The sequence below is a fragment of the Lampetra fluviatilis genome, chromosome 25 (genome assembly GCF_964198595.1).
Source record: "Lampetra fluviatilis chromosome 25, kcLamFluv1.1, whole genome shotgun sequence".
NCBI classification, from domain to species: domain Eukaryota; kingdom Metazoa; phylum Chordata; class Hyperoartia; order Petromyzontiformes; family Petromyzontidae; genus Lampetra; species Lampetra fluviatilis.
This window is the reverse complement of record NC_136299.1, coordinates 12,638,967-12,658,301: the sequence shown is the minus strand read 5'-3', so window position 1 is coordinate 12,658,301 and position 19,335 is coordinate 12,638,967. Positions and strand designations below refer to the sequence as shown.

Genomic DNA, 19,335 nt, shown 5'->3' with positions numbered 1-19,335 from the left:
TTGCTCTTGGTCATTGTCAGTTTCTAAACATTGGCGTGGCTAAACACAACGCTGCATATATACGCAGATAGTTCATCGGATGCCTCCAGTATAAATAAATGTTGTGATTCTTCCTTGTAATATTGTCATATAACTACTGTGTACAACGTGTAGTCCTCTGTAATGATGTTACGTCCATCAGCACTGTGTAGGGGAGCTGTGAGAAGCAGTGGTCCGCACATTGTGCTTGGCAGGCAGTCTGAGTCTGGTTTACAGTCGTCTCTTCACCAGTGAGTGCTGACCAAATTGGTGAAGTATGGTCCAACAAAGCCCAGGAGGACCTTGGCTTGATGGAGTAGTTACGATGGTAACGCGGGCGCAATCGACACTTACGTTTCCACCATTCGTACACCACAAAGCTGCGTCCAGTCTAAATGAAGTCAACGCACACGCTTCACTCGCTACGCGTGCTCTCAAGAAGGAGCATTGACAAATAAGTAGTTAAGTCGTTTTTTTATTGGTTCTTATTGTGCACCACTGTCGACGGAACATCGCAAAGCGATTTATTTCACCCGATTGTCAAGACCCATTCCCAGCTTGTATTTGCTTACAGAGACAAAGATCCACCGTGTAGCCTGTAACACTGTTGGGACAAGTGCTGTTCGCGAGCACCTATGAAGGCCGGCACGGTACACGAGAGGGTGGGTGGCCAGCACCACGCCCGGCCGTCTTTGTCTCCCCAGTGGCGATGTTTATACACAGCACCAGATAACTCATTTGAGGCTGAGTCGACCTAGCGGAGGCCCAGGACCGGTTCAGATAATCGTCACCGGTATTGGCCGTGAGCGGGAATCGAACCCAGGTCGCCAGGGTCGTAGCGCAGCGTAGCGCTAACCACTGCACCACCGCTCCCCTTGACACACACACAGAGTACAGTCCACGTGCGTCTTACAATCCGTGGCATGCAGCGGCGTGTCAGTGCTCTGTTGTCGACAATGACTTCATTACTCCCAGCCACGCTTTCCCGGAGTCCGACCTGACATTTCAGCACACACACTTAAGCTAATAAAACAATACACACACACACTTAACACGATAATACACCAATACTAATCACAAAGCACCCGCAATGAGTCACGACTGACGGAGTCACGCGCACGTGAAGAGCCAAGTGACGCAGCAGCAGCAGCAGAGAGAAGACTGACTGGAGGTGGCGTAGCGGCGCGATGATGCCCTGCAAGAGGCAATGCGCATATTGACATGTACACACGCGCGCGTGTGTGTGTGTGTGTACACGTGCGTACGCGCACACACGCACACCCCGCCGCTATATAAGACGCGACTCCTCCTGCCGAAGCCCGCTTCATTGCAGCACAGCGCGCACAGGAACCTGCCGCATGCCTCTGGGTGGCAGGGCTGACAGTTTGCGGATACTGACCACCGGCAGCTCAGATCGACTGCTCTACGATCTCAGGCAGACAGCTTCTACAGCAGCAGCAGCAAGTCACTCAAATCTACAAAACAAGATTATACTCTTTTCGCCGGTCTAACCAACGGGCCCCGCTGCCCCTTGCGTTGTTCGTTGACTGCTTGTGCAATTTTTTAGTGTTGCCGTGTTGCTTTGGTTCGGAGTTGACTTGTAGCCGCTGGCTGCGGCAAAGGCTCCCAGCGAGCGGGCCCAGCACAAAGTGAAAGTTGCTGGCGCGCTGCTGTTCGCTGCTGGTGGGTCACGTTGGTGGGTCACGTTGGTGGGTCACGTTGGTGGGTCACGTTGGTGGGTCACGTTGGTGGGTCACGTTGGTGGTTCGGCGCAGGGAGGACGAGGATGAAGATGCTCGCGATGCGCCTCAATATGTGCGCTGTCGCCTGCGCGCTGCTCGTGTTCGTCTCAGTGCGTGAGTAGCTCCGTGCTGTCCCACGCATCCCCTCTCACTCACAGCTGCCTATTCGGTTTGTCTGACTTCAGCCGTTCTTAATATCTGTTCACCGTCTGTCTATTCACCCAGGCGTGTCTATGAATGCAAGCGCCTATTCACCAAAGCTGTCTATCCAGCCATCGAGCTATTCCTCTGTCTGTCTATTAATTCAAACGGATTTATCAAATCTTCCCATTCATTCTTGATTTGAAGCTTTCGTGGCTGCAGGAATCCATACTCTTTGGTTATTTCGGTAAAGTCACGTAGGTATAAAATTCATCTACTCATCCGACTGTCAAATCAATCATCTGCTCACAAAATGTGTTCATCCTCGAATGTTTGTGCTGTGGGCGAAATCCATCCAATCTCATCGTGTGGTCGTCAATTCACCCGTCTATTCATACTCTTGTTCATAAACAATGTTCATACATGCGGCTAATCATCCGTCTGTATGTGAATGCAGTGTCAATTAATCAATTCTGTCCATCTATCTACTCATCCGTCTGTCTATTAATCAGTGTATCCATCCGTCTCTACACATGTCTATTAACCAGTCTGTTAATCCACCGGTCAATGTGACTATTCGTGCATCTATTCATCCACATGTCTATCCATCTATTCCTACCTCTCTCTTATTTTCCCCTCTCTTTGTTTTTTTCATCCATCCCAATATTTGTTTTGCACTTCAACGCACCAGTTTTCTGTGCCCATATACGGAGCAATTTAAATTGCATGTCAGTCGACGTTGTAACTTGTAAGCATGGGGAGTGGGGGGGCTACGGGCGAACTTCACTCGCGCAATGATATAATTCACGATGACTCGTGCAGAGGTAACGGTCTGACTCTCGCGCGCGCCAGAGGGAGCGGCGGCGCGCAGATCGTCCGCGCGCTGTGCCGCCAACACGGCAGTCTCGGTTCGATCCCCGACCGCGGGCTCACATAAGTGGCGAGTGGAACTAGTCCTGCACACCCCCAGCTTTACCAACCAGCACTAACCAGTGTGAAGTAGGTCTTCGTGCAGCAGTGGACTAAGCAAGGACTGAAAAAATATTTTAGAATGATCTAAAGGAGTAATTCATGGTACGCACACGTTATCGATCAACTCTGCAGTCTGTTGTTGTTTTTTTTATTTTTGGTTCTTTCTACGTGACGTTACCGAAAGAACCAAGAATATGAATCCGTGCAGTCACGAAAGCTTTACATCGAAATTTGTTGTTTTCTTTAGTTTTTTGTTAGTGGTTTTAGACATGACATGTAAATGCCATATACTCACGATGGTCTTGATGGTAATATAATTTAATGAGTTAATTTAATGTAAACTTACTCGCAGGCTGCGTTGTTTTAAAAACTTTTCCATCTCGTGTATTATACCTCGTAGAATTTTATTTTTAACCTCCAATGATTTGATTACACATGTACTTTATACAATAGCTATAACACAATTTAAATCGCCGTAAATAAATGCTTTGTTGTAATAGGCTAATGCCCCGTTGAATAACTGAAACAAATGTCCCTTATTATACCACTTCTTATTCCAAGAATGTCTTGGGTTTTTTTAAGAAACGTGATATCGGCACAAGTCGCGTATACAGCCCTCAGGGTGACGTGCGAGCGCTCGGGGCTTCTCGCAATGTCAAGTGCAGTATTAGCGAAATGTTTCAGTCCTTTGTGTGCACTTATCCTCTCCTCAATAGGACCCACATATATGCAGTGCCTGTGTAACTTGCATTGGTTCCATAAGCATCCTTTAGCCACGTGCCATATGTTGTACAAGCAGAGTAAAAGAAAATCACCATCATAATCCACTGCTAGATGAAGATCCTGATAAACCTCCACCGTCTCTCACGACTCTGCGATGCGATTCTACATCCGGCACCTGCAGCACACGAGCTGATTTCATTGCTCCATCTCCTTCAATTGTTCTCTGAGACGCGTTCCATTCCTCGGCCACTCCGTCAGAATTCTTGACCGTCTACCATTGTGCTTTCTAGCGACATGTTCTGCCCCGACCGTATTTGACATAAAAAAATACGTCTTCTACCAATTAGTTAATCATTTCTCAGACAATTACAAATTCTGAGAATGCGCTGCATGTGTTCCAGCTACCAATTATTTCACATTCCACCCAATTAGCTCGTATTTCCCCTTCAGCCACCGGCGAAGCAAAGACAGTGATTTATATGTCACGCCAGTTTATTCCCTCCAACGCCACCAGGTTTACACAAAATCCCGCGGGTAATCACAAGCTCCAGAACAGAAGTGTTCTCAACTGAGAGCCGCACGTGACATATCAGCGCATTGTGAACCAGTGAGTCACATTATAAGTGGCCTGATGAATATCGGGGAGTCACTGGTGCCGTACCCATACATTATTAACCGAGGGTGTTGCCTCGAGCGCACGCGTGTCAAGCGTTTGCGTTGTGCACAAGAGGGTGTCCTGTTTAGTTTCAGCAGTCGCAGTAGTTGTGGCCTCAGACGGAGAGAATTCAATTGGGCAGTGCGGGCACCAGCATTTTTATCCATAGCTTTGCCATGGCAAAAATCCAGGATATAGCAATTTCCGTGAGATCTGAAAGGGCTGCCTACTAATACTTGAACTAGTGCCAAGGCTGCAGGATGGCCATCCGCTATTTTGAGATGGTGAATTGTTTTGCGCGCGCGCGCGTGTGTGAGTGTGCAGCAGTTGCTCAAAAGAGCATTTCTTTTAAATGTGGGTTTTATTTAACAGTATCCTATTCTCGCATACTCTCTGGATTGCTAATACAGTACATTGCCATTATGTTGCCAATCTACTACTGGATGAGGAGCACCCCTCCCCACCCCATGTGGTCACAGAGGGTTGTTTGAACATACCTCATCATGCTGTGCTTTGAAGTTGCATGAAGTGGGGTCCACTCCGGTACAGATATCACTTTCCAATTGTGTTAGCCGTGGCTGGGAATCAAATTCAGGTCACCAGGTGCAGAGTGCATTATGCTAATCAGTGCCCACGGCTCCACCCTGCACATATAAATATATAACACACATTCACATCCTATTACTTGACTATAGAGTGGACGGTGCTGGCTGTGCTGCTAGCGATCTTGTCTAAGGGGATCTTGGTGTTTTTCAGCTCAAATGTAGCATTAGCACCTTACCCTGAGCAGCCCACTAACTGCCAGTGATACATTATCAGAGCCAAATATGGATAAAAGCTGCGATGATTTAATTAGAAGACTGGGACAATATAAATAGTCCCGAATTTTTCTGTGGCTAGGCACCCCAGTATTGAGTCTGGGAATTAGCTGTCTGATTTCAAAACTGGCACAAAGCAACACATGCTTTGAGATGATGATGTTGATGAAAAACACCTTCCTGGGTGTTGGGAGAACAGCAGATTGCGCTGGTCCATTTAGAGTCGATTGATTGGTCCAAATGTCAACATCATCAACAGAGGTACTGCTGTACGTTTTAAGGCACACAGTCATTTACATTTTCCCTCATTGGAGCTGCAGGTAATTTCCATAGTTTTGATTGAAAATCCGAGAGATTAAGCGAATTCTCATAAGAGAAGGCTGTGTCTGACTTCCCGTGTCCTGTATTTGGAGTCAGCTGCTGTGCCTTCTCCTCCACGCCAAATATATTTAGAATACAAAACAAACAAATCCCCGTGATTTTGTATTTAAACAGTTTAGAAATGTAAAAGCTGTCAGCCACATTGCAGTTTCCATTGATATATTAGGAACACGGCCACATGGTAAAACATTATTTAAGAGCAGCATATATTTTCAAACAAGCAGTTCATTTTAAACTTCAGGATAGTGTCATAAATGAAACACCAATGTGGCATAACATTACACACAAACATTCATCTGCACGGCATATATTTGGCAGTTGTGGATTGTTCAGGCCATGGCTTCAGAAAACTCGCAACTTATGTAACGTAGACCTTCACATCCACTTCATGGCAGATGGTACACTTTAGGAGAAATTCCAGGCGACAATTACTCCGCAACGGCATGAATCAACCCATTGAGTGCACGAAAGTAGAGGCCAGTCCCAGTGTTGGGCGCTCTGACCACGAGGACATCTCAGCCACCCATGGGCCAGGCAATGATTATGTTTGAAACCATCACCCTCATCTACCATGATCAATCCACTGCTGGATGAAGGCCTCCCCAAGCCATGGACCGGCACCCAGGAGTCTGTACCTTCTCACCTTGTTCTGCATTGGCTCCCTCTAGGGTCTCCGGTTTCCTCCTACAGATCATAAGAAACCCCACACAATGTTCACCGGTGTTGGCCAAATTATCCCCAGTGCTCACAACAATTACCTGCGAATGTACTCAAACGGGATTACGCACAGCACCCCCTTACCCCCCCGACTACGAAAACCTCGGCAGGACCCCCCTGACGAGCACAGCCTTGGAACTATGAGCGAGGCCTCCCCCTGGGCCACGTCGCCGCTTGTCCGCAACGATGTCCGTGCCACGCTGTGCCCGCAGTGTGCAGCGTCGGCGCGAGCCACCAGCAGCAGCAGCAGCAGCAGCCGCGGCAGCAGCAGGACTGGGTGGAGTGCTCGGCGGCGCTGCGGCTGTGCAAGGCGGAGGCGGCGTGCAACCAGTCGTTCCGCAGCCTGGACGCGTGCGTGCACGGCTCCCCGGGGCGCGCGGGCGCCGACTGCATGGACGCGCTCATGGCGCTGCAGTCGCAGCCCATCTACGGCTGCAAGTGCAAGCGCGCGGAGAAGAACGAGCAGCGCTGCCTCAAGATTTACTGGACCATGCACAGCAGCTTCGAGCAAGGTTGCGCGCGCGCATACCCACCCACGTGCGCGCACCCACCCAGCCACGTGCGCGCACCCACCCACGTGCGCGCACCCACCCACGTGCGCGCACCCACCCACGTGCGCGCACCCACCCACGTGCGCGCACCCACCCACCCACGTGCACGCATCTTTGTGCGTGTGGCACTGGGGGAGCGGTGGTGTGGCGGTTAGCGCTACACTGCGCTACGAAACCGGCGACCCGAGATCGATTCCCGCTCATGGCCAACACCGGTGACGATTATCTGAACCGGTCTTGGGGCTTACCTAGGTCGACTCAGCTTTAAATGAGTACCTGGTGGAATGTGTAAACCAGGGGGGACAAAGGTGGCTGGAGAGAGAATGTACTTGGGAGACAAAGGCGGCCTGGGCATGGTGTTTGCCACGCCACCCCCTCGTACGCCGTGCCGGCCTTCATAGGTGCTCGCTAACAAAAGTCTTTTGACGGCTCCATGGGGCATCCTTGTCTCCGTGTGCAGGTAAGAGTGGGGGACACAGATGGTGCATCTCCTAGTTGTCTCAGTCAACCCTCTGCCACGTTACCTGCTGCCAGCAAACCCTCGACATTTTGCGTGGCCTCAAAGCACACCTAGCCTGGCACAAACGTTGTGGTGACATCACCGTCACGTAATTTCGAACGGCGGCTGTTGTTGAGCATTTGCACAAAGAAACAAAGACAAAGCTTGCCTGTGTAGCCTACATAGACTGCTGGGGCGAGTGCTGTACAGAATAAAGTCGGCATGGCGCACGAGCGGGGGTGGTTTGGCTCGCACCAAGGGTTGCCACCTGTGAGACACAACTAGCCGGGATATATCATGGGAATAAGATGAATTTCTCACAAGACCTGCAGATGGGAGAGCTGCCTGCAAATGCGTTGTCTTGAGTGGTGTGTTATTAGCATCTGTCAAAAACGGTACTTTTAAAGTTTAGATTTTTGTCAGAAAATCAGGACAGGTGGCAACCCGACTGGCTTAACACCAGGTACTCACTTAAGGCTCAGTTGAACTTCTTTCGCACCATACGTAGGCAACCGTACTAATGATAACCGTGGCTGGGAATCGAACTCAGGTATGCTGTATGTGTAGGGCAGTGCGCGAGCCACTGCACCACCACTCCCAAGACACTTAAGACCTATGTAGAAACAAAGTGTTGCCACGTTAGTGTGACGTAATTATACACACGGTAGATTGATTTTTTTGTTATCCATTTCCTTCCTGCGTGACTTACCTGCACTGCTACTGTGACGAGCCCGTTGTTTTACAACAGCGGGGTCTAATTAGAGTACACGATTGTAGGTTTTTAGTTGCACAAAGTCCCTGTGGTCGGAAGAACACGTTGTGCGGCCCTCTGATTTCGCAGCCACCTATTGGACCTGTATCTCAATCCAAAGCGTTTAAAGATGTTTCTCAAATTGTTGCCATACGCTGCCTTCGTGGATGTGTACCCGATCCCAGCTGGTGGGTAACGACAGTGGGACGCAATCAGGCCTCGGAAGGCTTCGTGCCCGTACCTGCCAATGAGCAGATGCCCATAAGAGAAGGCACCACCAACACGGAGAGACATTGAGGCTTCTAGACAATGCTGTATGCAATGTGCAAGTGTGCTGTGCATACCACGCGTGCATGGTAGAGCCAGTTGTGTCAATGCACCGCTGGATGAGGGCCTCCCCACGTTGTGTGGGTTGTAGGGATTATTGTATCATACTAATCTAAACTAAAACTATTTTATTCATACAAGGTAAAGTCCACTGAGTTGTATAGTTCTTTTTCAGAAGCGACCTGGCTATCACAAATGATAGCCCGACGAAGTGCCGTATCACGTGGACATTTATAGCAGCCAAATACTCTAAACGCGTGATGTCGATTCTAAAAACAAGAAGATCCCGAGAAAAATCCACGCGACCACGGGGAGAGAGACACGCACACTCCAAATATACAGCAGGCAGTCAGGGTCGAGATCGAACCCACATACCAGGCGAGGTAGTTAACAACCCCCCCCACCCCATGGGTTGGTCAAGGTAAGGAGCGGAGATGTGGCATATACAGAGCATAGCACGGCACAGCAGTGGATTGTGCTGCACTCCCCCTCTGCTGGCCATAAGGTAGTCGCGCAGAAGCCTATAGCACCTGTTGGCTCATATGTGATTGCGCGTCCATGCAGGATCCAGGCTGAGGTACGGTAGAGTGCAACGCATGTACCACATACGTGCTAAACGGGTATTTTAGATGTGCTTGTTAGTCTGGGTGAGGATGTTTAGCGTTGATTTTTCAGTCTTCGTGCAGTTGTCTTCATTATTGTATTCGCCTTTATAAGTCAGGAACCCCTTGATGAATCGACTTGATGGGTTCTCTCACCTGCTTGCACTATACATTAGCTGCCGTGTGTGCATGTCAGACTTATATTTTGACATAATGACTTTGGGGGTATAAATGCATACATGCAGGTAGATAGATGCAATTAAACAGACGATAAAACACAACAGCACGTGGAAATAACATCTTGTTGTTTGCTTTTGAAAGATGTTATTCAGCTACATTGCTACAATTAAGGTTGCCGAGGTTGTGCTCTTGACAGTGTGATTAATTCGCGTTTTGGAATGTTGCCTTTGACTAACGTGAAGCCATATTCTTTGCAGAAGACGACATGCAGGATACGCCTTACATCCCTCTCCAATTGGGTAAGTCGTGCAGCTCCAGTCACCCACAGGAATCTTTGGCTATTGTTGTTGCTATCATGAGCACTGAGTTGTAAGTAACAAAACAATCCTCCCACCTGGACGACCGCTGCATCTCCTTATGCGTTGCAAACCCGAGAGGAGAATCGATGTCAACACTCAGAACCAGGGGGGAAGCAGCAATGGCAAATGGGAACCTGAGAAATTGCTTTGGGGAATATGTTGTTTTCAAATTTGGTATTTCAGGTCTCAGTTGTGTCATCATCGTCATCGTCATCATCCATGATCAATGCACTGCTGGTTGAAGGCCTCCCCAACCAAATCGCCATCCCTCATTGACTCATGGCACAACGATCCATTGAGCTCCGACGCACAATCATCGCTGAAACTACCTCGATCCACGTGAAAACTCTTCACAAGTTGAAGCGAGTCACGTACATACAAAGCAAACATACGTATGCAATTTTCTGTAATACACACAATGATGCAAACCTTTTAAACCAATCACAATGCGAATGCCAAGTTGCAATCTGCTCTTATTGCTCAGTGCAATGTATATCGTACACGAAAAGAAATGGCAGGTTACAATAAAGTCTCTTCTTATTAGTATTCTGTGCAAAGATCATTTTACTTTCGCAAATGGAAATATCGCCACGTTTCATGAAGAGTTATTATGTGCTGTTCTCTTAATTAATTGGATGCAAATTCATTACTGTGCAAACGGTTGAATAATTGAACTATGCTATTAATTGATTATTGCTGTCATGGAGCTGTTCAAGTTATAGGTCCTGACTAAGGATTTCCATGTTACAAGAGCCCAGCCATGTCTCTGCTCAAGTCCTGTGATATTAGTACCTATCTGCGCACGACATTGACGGTGTGTGTATGTGGCAATACGCAACGTATAGCCATTCATGAAATATATGGAACTAAACTTTAAAAGTGTGCAAAGAATCATGGAGAGATGCATGCTTGTAATTGCACTGAGAGGCAGAGAGAGGATTACGTGGATTGTAGAATATGCGTGGGCAGCTTAGTGATTTATTAACTGTTGGGAAAGATAAGTGGGTTTGGGCAAGCCAGGTCACTTATAGAATGGCCGATGTTCAAGAATAATAACAGAGGGTCAGCCAAGGAATGTAATCCGTCGGATCACCGAGTAGATTGAGCGATGAATTCAGTTCATGTGCAGGCACTGGTTAGATTCCGACATGGCCAGATCAAGAGGGCTAGTGGTAGTGAGGAGAGGCCTTCATACAGCAATGGCTTGAACATGGCTGGTGATGATGCAGTGGATTACAGTTCAGAAAATAAACATGACATACTTGCTTCGATGGACAATTAGTGGCTGGTCTTTCCAAAATACATAGAGTTTTGTTCCTTCACAATGTGAATGACTTATGCAACACAAAAACACGTTTGCCAGGGTCATGTGGACATCTGCAATCGCTTTAACTCTGAGCCAGCCTCTCGCTTGTTACACTCGACGGCGTCTTTTGATGGAATCCTGCCTCACTCGCACGCCTGAACTGAGCTCAAATCCGACGCAATCTACTTGAGAAAATATCTCACATCACAACATCAATACTGCGTGGCAGACACTTGGAGTACGAAACCAACAGGTTACGTCTGGATATAGTTTTTGCGTGCTCTGCACTCTACGCTTTGGAACTGTTTTTATTTCAAGATGACGGGTTTCGGCCTCACCACATTTATTAGCTCTCAACTTCACATCTCCTTCTAGTTTTTGATTGTCACCTCCACGCTTGAATGGGCCAGCCTCGCGTGAGCGATTCAACGCAGATGGCTCGAAGAGACAAGAGGCTACGACGCTAATTCTTGAGCTGAGAGCCAGGAGTTGTTTAGCCGATTAAATAAATCATATCATCATCACTGGCATTGTACGTATGTACTGTCTGTATGTTGAACTTCATGTATGTATGTTGAACTTCTTGTCTGTATGTTGAACTTCATGTATGAGTGTTGAACTTCTTTCGCACCGTACGTAGCCAACCGCGCTAATCGGCAGTGCGGGGAGGGACAACAAACTAAACACAACAACAAGCAGCTCTAAACAAATGAGTTTTCAATTCAGTTGCCAGATTTGGTACGAGCTTTGCTGAGTGCTGTTCGCCGTGGATGCGTGGAGAGCTCATCGCGTGCTGGATATTTCCCGCGGCGATGCCGGAGGACGTGCGCGGACGCAGAATCTGAATATTTACTTCGACTGGAGGAATCCGATGAGCTGTGAAGCTCTTTAGCACAGACCGCCAGCCGGAGCGATCGTCGACGCTTCCCGCAGCAGCGGCGGGGCCGCGTTCCGTCTGGCCGGGTCGCGTTTCAGCTGGGACCAAAGATGCCCTGGCGGGGGGATCATCGGTGATCGATATGGTGGAGTGGTACTCACAGGTCCTGTAGGAGCTCGCAGCGGGGAACAGGGAGGATGCACTTGAACAACAGAAACATTTTGTCTGGGGTTTTATTTTTGGAGTGTGTGTGCGGGTATTGCTATTCAGACAATTTCGTACATGCACTGTATATGCATAACTCATGTCCAGTATACAATGCTATGCACACGAATGAAACCCTCTAAATTAAAACAAAAAATCCCCTATAAATAAATACTGTACCCCCATTATATTCCCTGTCACTTTCAATTAGGCTAACAGGCTATGAGTTACATTCCCGATGGGAGAGAATTTTCCTTTTAATCACATCGCGTATAGCGCTTCGGTGATCAAAAACAAAGTGGGGATGTTCTCAGGTTTTTTTTCGGTAAAGTCACGTAGGTAAAAACATTAAAATTAATGAAAGTAAAATAAAACAAAATAAAATTCACGACGTTTCGGAGGCAACACAAGTCTCCGTCATCAGGTGGGACCGTCACAGCCGAATTAGCTGCATCAAGGTGGGGATGGCCCCTGAATGCCACATCAATGCGTAGGGGAACAGCTACAGGAGGACAGAGCGAGGGGGCCCACGCTCTCCACCCAGCCTGGAGGAGATGCACTCATACATATCAAAGCGACGATGACAGAATGTGTTTGTCTTGGCAGCACATCTGTGAAGGATACATCGGATGTAGCCTTCGGCCTCACTCGGAAGTTTCGAGCCTTGCATACAGTTCGGCCTCTCTTTTAAAGACATCAAACGAGCAAAATGTCGCGAACAGCATTTTGTTAAATCTCGTATTGCCCATCTATTATTGATCTTCATATCAAATTCTTATTCGACACACACTCTGAAAGTTTATATCTGGCATTCACGTTACAAATTTAGTAATTTTCTTTCACAGCAGCAATATCAAAGTTCACGTACAGTATGTGCTGAACACGACGTACATAGCTAATTTTAGGTATAGCAAAACAATCATGGTGGAACCTTGTAGTAGGCAAAGGTGTAAAGGTGCAGCGCTGCAATGTCTTGCTGGCAGAGGGATCTCTATTAGATGGAGCTCCAGAAAGGGTAAAAACTATAAAATGTTTTTGTTCATTCTTTAATACTGGAAAAAAGCTCCTATTTTGTAGATATCGTCTGCAAACTCCCGCTCTGATTGATGCATACGCTTGTTTAACTTCTTTCGCACCGTACGTAGCCAAACGTGCTAACTGGAGTAGCGCAGAGGGGGGCGAAGCACGAACAATCTAAGAAAGCAGATTATACCCCCCCCCCCCCCGCGTGTGTCGCCGCTGACCGTTCCGACAGAGGGCGAGACGGGCGTGACGGCCGACGATCGGATGGACTGCGTGATGGCCACGTCGGAATGCAACAAGAACGCCTCGTGCCAGTCGCACCGCACCGAGTTCTTCATGAAGTGCATGCAGCCCTCGGAGAATCCGTGCGACCGCGAGGCGTGCCACATCGCGCTGCGGCGCTTCTACGACAACGTGGCGGTGGTGCGAAGCCGCAGCCTGCTCTTCTGCACCTGCAGCACGGAGAACTGCGAGGACCGCCGCCGCCTCACCATCATGCCCGAGTGCTCCTACAAGCAGCGGGAGCGCCCCAACTGCCTCAACCTCCGCGCCAAATGCCTCCACGACCGCGTGTGCAGGTAGCTCTGGGCTGTTTCCTGACATTCCCCCCCCCCCCACACACACTTGCGGCATCTGCCATCCTGGCCCTTTCTCCATTCATTGCTGTCCTGAGCCTGAAGGGCGCAGCCACAGTGCCTGTCGGGGTGTCCAGACACAAGATTTTGGGCAAAAATCACACGTGTGTGTGTGTGCGTGTGTTTTAGTCCACGATTTTCGTCTTTCAAAAAGGTGACATGAATGCTGCTGCTGATGATGATGATCGAACCGTTAATTACACAGTAGTGCATGAACAGTAGACTCAGTGGCGAGTCCAGTGGTTGGATAGATTTAATATAGTTGCAGTAAAGCAGAACTCCTCTTTTATTATGGACGTCATGTCCTCGTGTTCAAATGTTCATTGGGCGTTTGCAATTATTAAGCTGTTTCCCTCCTTTTTCCAGATCTCGGTTGGATGACTTCCGGATGAACTGTGCCCCAGTGAGCTACTGCAGTGCTGGCTGCGAGACGGACAACTACAAACGATGCCTCTACGCCTACACTGGCCTCATCGGTACGCAGCGCCGGAACACCGCCACGTTCTCGATGAGTCACTGCAATGACAACCTACAAGGAGCATTGTTGACATGATGGTATCTCGAAAACACGTGCTGCAGTAATACATTTATAATTGATAACTGCAAGGAAAGGCACACGTAAGAATCAAGTGTCTCTCGCAACGTCTGCCTTAAATAATTAACAAATGCAAAAAAATCAATAGGCTTCAGTTGTAAGCAGCATTTTATTGTGTAATGGCGAAATGTGTTTTGTGCAACGCTAATGACGGATGATGGACGCTTCAAGATGAACTGCGACGCACTATTAATCTTCGTTGTCTTCACGATGCCGGCAGTCGCGAGAGGCACGTGTTGCCCTTCAGGGCAGTGGCGTCGCTATCGTTGAGTGTGCCGGAGGTGCAGCTGTCCCGTGGCCCGGGCACCGCGCGATGAAGAAGGCAGCAAAGCTGACAGAGGGCTCCGTTTCATTCCCCGTGCCAGGGCAGGGTGCGCGCCAACCACGCTGCTACGCTGCTGCACCTTTGTTGTTGTGCGTTCCCAGGCACGGTCATGACGCCCAACTACATCAACACCAGCCTGGCGGTGTCGCCGTGGTGCACGTGCGACGGCAGTGGGAACAAGCTGGACGAGTGCCAGTACCTGCTGGGCCTCTTCACAGACAACCCCTGCCTGAGTGAGTCCCTCTCAAGCCTGCCCTCTACACCACTGCTGACAGAAGGGAGCTCCATAGAGCTCCCTGTCATCATCGCGATCCATGGGCAGATAGCCCGTAGTCGGTGTCCACTGCACATCTCGTAATTTGTTTCCACTTTCCTCCTCTCTATCTTCTGGTGCCAATATGCTCAAGCAGTGCCGCATCTTGCTGGCACCCATCTCGTGATGTCGTCGTCATCGTCGTCACGCCGCTCTCTGTGAGGTCTTCCTCTCTTTCCGCTTCCTTCCATTTCTCCGAACAACAACACACTTTTAACTATCCTGTTGTTCTCCATCCTACATGTGTGTCCAAACAATGACAGTTTCCTTCTCATCACTGCCTGCATCAAGTCTTCCTCTATGTGCAACCTTAATCTTTCATCAGCTTTGGTCTCTCTTTGGGTCCAGTTTACATGCAAGAACTCCCAATAGGGGATGTTTTGGCCTATCCTTCCACGCTAGTCAGACATCCTGGAAGGGGCACGATTACCCACACTTCATGCCACCCTCCTGGACGCTTCCTCCTGGTCGACTAACCGCGGTGTCCCCAGTTATAATGCTGGGTAGACAGAGGCAAGGACTATTGGAAAAACATAAACTTCCCTATGCCCGGGAGATCACACGGGCAACCTTGGGATTGCAAGACCGGTCAGTGTGCTGTTATGCCACAGCAGCATCGGAAGGAAAATACAAAGTTCTGTGCTGGGAGGTGGTAGGAGAACAAACTACGCTCGAATAGAATACAAAGAGGATGGGCTTCAGAGTCGAGAGAATTGATCATCACCCAGCATCGGCCAAGAGAATGGGGAGTTCCAAAGAGCAGGGCCTGAGGAGGAGGTGGAGCGACTTGGTTTCTGGCAGAGGTTGAAATCACAGCTGGCGAGCATAGGCCCAGAGGGCTCAAAGCACCAAGCGGCCAGCAGCCAATGGCACTGCAGAGTTGAAGTTGTGATAGACAATGGTTCTCGTGTCTCTTGGTAGTTCCGTGAATGCAATGGAGAGCACGGGCGAGGCAATAGACTGAGGCGAGAAAGGAGAAGCTGTGGTGAGAGGCGAGTAAGGAGAGGCTGTGGTGAGAGGATCCAGGGAAGCAGAATGAGCAACGGTTACTGTAGCACAGAAAGATTGGCAAGTGGTAGTGGTAGTGATGTGCAATGTGTACGCTTTAATACAGATGGACCGTGCTTGCCAGAGGTGCACAATGTCTCATCCATCAAGACAAAATGTTTATTGAGTCCAATTGGTCCACACGGCATTGCTACGGCAGTGTGTGTGTAATTTCATGGGAAAACCAGAAAACAATATGTAGTCCAAAACAAACTATGAAGATGATATATCACTTGAATACTCATAAAATGAAGGAAGGAATGCAGACCTCCAAATAACGTGTAGCCTGATGATTCATAATAATTTACAACCCGTTGTCAATCCACTGCTGGATGAAGGCCTCCTCACGATGTCTGTCAATGGGAGTTGTTTTCACCATACTTCACCACACTGGTGAATGTGGATTTCTGAGTTGGATATCACCCCCCATTGAGGTTCTGCCAGGTTGCTGGACTCATACAGTATGTGAACTACTACACCACCACTCATCTGCAGCCTAATTTTAGCCCTTATTACATCTAACAGATAAGGGAGCATTTGAGCTCAGCTATTTCAGTAAAATTGCTATACAGCAGTTATTTATGCATACAATCAAGTTACAGGGAATGGGAGTTGAACAGCCTCATGCCGTTCGATGTTTCAACTGATAACAAACATGAATCCTTCTCTGGCTAGGCGAATGGAGGTTTAGCATTTAATGAGGATCCAAGTCCTTAGTCGGCTAAAACAATTATTTGCTCAAATGCACAGGGCATGTAATGGTTTACGGGAATTATATTGGATTGACAAAAGAATCTGTGTGGAACCATGCCATTTCAACTTGTGACATTTACCAAAAGGTAGTAAACAGCCGAATGTCAACAAACCACATGCACGCCACAATTACACGTATCTTGATAGCAACTGATGTAACTGCTCAAATTGGGAAATTACAAACGTTTCCATAAAGGGTTGTGCACGGCAATGCGTTGTAATTACTTTTCTATGTAGATTAGTAAAACAATGTCCCTTTGCAGATGATAACAAAACGAATGTCTTTGGACGTGTTGCATGGTGTGCTTTAAAATGGAAAATATGGTGAGATGCTTGGAATGGCACTGCTAGTGATAATGGGACTGTGAAATGTGCGAGATTAAGTTAAACAGTTGATTTGAAATTAATAACCTGATAGGTGGCCGTTATTTTTACTTGGACTTTTGATCAAAAGGATTGCACGCACATGTGCAGTGATAAAAGACACCCGGTTTGCGTGCTGTATTTATTAACATCAAAAAATGTTGTAACTCCATCAGAAAGCGCCATCTATCTGTTCACTGCAAGAAAGGACCAAGGCGTGATGGGCAACCACAACTGTGCAACACCAAACCCGCCCAACACCGAACACATCGCGGCCATCAACGAGAACGAGACCTCGACAGCGGCCAAGGTGGTGGTCATTACCACCGTCTATAATGACACACAGCAGGTCAGTGTGTCAACACCTATGTTAAAATGACGACTAAATCGCAGGTCTCTGTCATTCCACTGTTGGATGAAGGCCTCCCGTACGTGTGTGCAGTCCGTTCTCCTATTGCGCGGCGGTGGTTGCGTTCCTGAAGAACATCGCCTTATGGAAAAATCTACTTTTAATAAGTAATATATGACAACGCGAATAAACCGAGATAGCACGTGAGATGCGTACGCAGACTGAACACAGACTGAGGCTCGCGAGTAGGATCGAGAAGCATCCAGCAGTATCCCACCGCCTTGTGCGATGACGCTACGCACGACCGCTTATTCCTACTCGCGCTGCGACGTAGTCCCGTTCACTCGATCGTGTTATTTCAAAGTCGCGTTATAAAAAATGTGTTCCCTAATACATTAATCGCGTTATATCCAATTCTTGTTATGAAATCATGCGTTATAGGAGAACAGACTGCATGTTGAACTTCTTTTGCACCGTACGTAGCCGACCGTGATATTCGGTCACGGGTTGTTGTTTGGCCATACTTCACCTTGATGGTTAGTGGGAGTTGGTTAAGGGTGAGCAGCCTGGTCTGGTTCAGAGTATCGGGACTCAAACTCCTCAGGTTACGGGGTTCATAGCGCAGTCTGTTATTCACTGAGTCACCAATCCTCGCAGGTCTCCACAAAATACTAAAACTGTATGGGTATGGAATAACGAGCATGGCTCATAATATATACAATCTCAGAACAATGTTTTATGGTGCTCATGCGTAGATGCTCATGCTGTTTGGTACAATGTGAGTATAATAAACCTCAAAGAGGATTCTAGATTTGAAGCGGTGACGGTCCCACCTGATGACGGAGACTTGTGTTGCCTCTGAAACGTCGTGAATTTTATTTTTGTTTTGTTTTATTTTACTTTCATTAATTTTAATGTTTTTACCTACGTGACTTTACCGAAAAAACCTGAGAATATAAACTCAAATAGGATGTTTTGTAAGCAGCTCAATCAACACGCCATGAGCTTCAAAAATGAGGTTTAAACGTTTCAGTAATCATAAATGAGTGGAAGGCAGTGCTGGGTTGTAATATTGTTTTAACCATGATTTGCAAGCTTTGCCCCTGTGGGGGAAAGACTGCATTTCTAAGCATGCGCTAAATAAGTTGAATGGCATTTTGCATAATTTACAAGGGTTTTTATGTCTTCATTTTAGAATTGTCCGAGCCATGCGGAAGGCCATTATTGGGGGGTATACGAGTGCAGTGGGAGAGCTGATGTGAGTGAGGAGTGAAGCTGCTCATGCACCCGTGCTATGCTCGTTGCTATTGTGTCTAAAGAGTTCTACGTGTCTGCTGCTCAGTCGGCCACAAATGTTAATATTTGTTTTAGAAATTAGTGACGAAAATGTCATCGTATTATTAGCTTATTTTGGGTTAGATCGTGTAGGTATGATGTCACTTTTTTAACAATAACCCTCCACCACCCGACAGAGCCAGTCAAATCAAGTTATCAAACCGGAATGTTGAAAGGCCAGAAAAATGCAGACAGCTTTGAACGACGTTTCGCCAGCGATAACATCCAGCATCATCAGCTGTTAACAAAGCTCATCTCTCGCGTTGAAGAGATGATGATTCATAATATGGGGCGGGAAAGCCCTCACCTGAAGACGATCGCTTGTGTTGCGATCGAAACGTCGTGATGTTTTTTTTATTATACGTGGCTTTGCCGAAAGACCCACAGAATACCTACGGAAAGTAATGTATTTATTTGACGCGACGATGACTCTGAGTGGACAGAAATCACCAAGCGTGGCATTCACCACAACTACCAGATTGTAGTGCACTGAGGAAGAGCACAAGTACAAATTGGCTAGACACAGCATTTACGTAAAAAGTTTTCCCAAGTTCACTGATTAGCTGACCTGATGATATGTTGGTGTAGTATGGGGATTACACACCCCTCACTACTGATAGTTAATAACCAAAGTTTGACGACATTCGTGACTGCTTTGGTCGACAAGAGAATGAGTACATTTTATTTACAAACGAAAAAACTCGACAAAAAATGCAACAGGTTGCCATTGACTAGGCTCAGAAAGTCTCAGACCACATTTATTAGAAAACACTG

General features: G+C 47.6%; 1 protein-coding gene across 2 annotated transcripts in view; it reads left to right on the top strand.

The window, feature by feature from the left end:
* Positions 1-1,011: 1,011 nt before the first annotated feature.
* Positions 1,012-19,335, top strand: part of LOC144941836 (GDNF family receptor alpha-1-like) — a 32,409-nt gene continuing 14,085 nt past the window's right edge. The window contains exons 1-7 of one of the 2 annotated variants that reach the window (XM_078868320.1): positions 1,012-1,874; positions 6,380-6,679; positions 9,338-9,376; positions 13,079-13,424; positions 13,848-13,957; positions 14,503-14,634; positions 17,054-17,226. In XM_078868320.1, the coding sequence (XP_078724446.1) occupies positions 1,805-1,874; positions 6,380-6,679; positions 9,338-9,376; positions 13,079-13,424; positions 13,848-13,957; positions 14,503-14,634; positions 17,054-17,226 (1,170 nt within the window). In that variant the 5' untranslated portion in view covers positions 1,012-1,804. Of the gene's footprint in view, positions 1,875-6,379; positions 6,680-9,334; positions 9,377-13,078; positions 13,425-13,847; positions 13,958-14,502; positions 14,635-17,053; positions 17,227-19,335 lie in introns of both variants that reach the window. The other variant, XM_078868319.1, reaches the window with a different exon arrangement.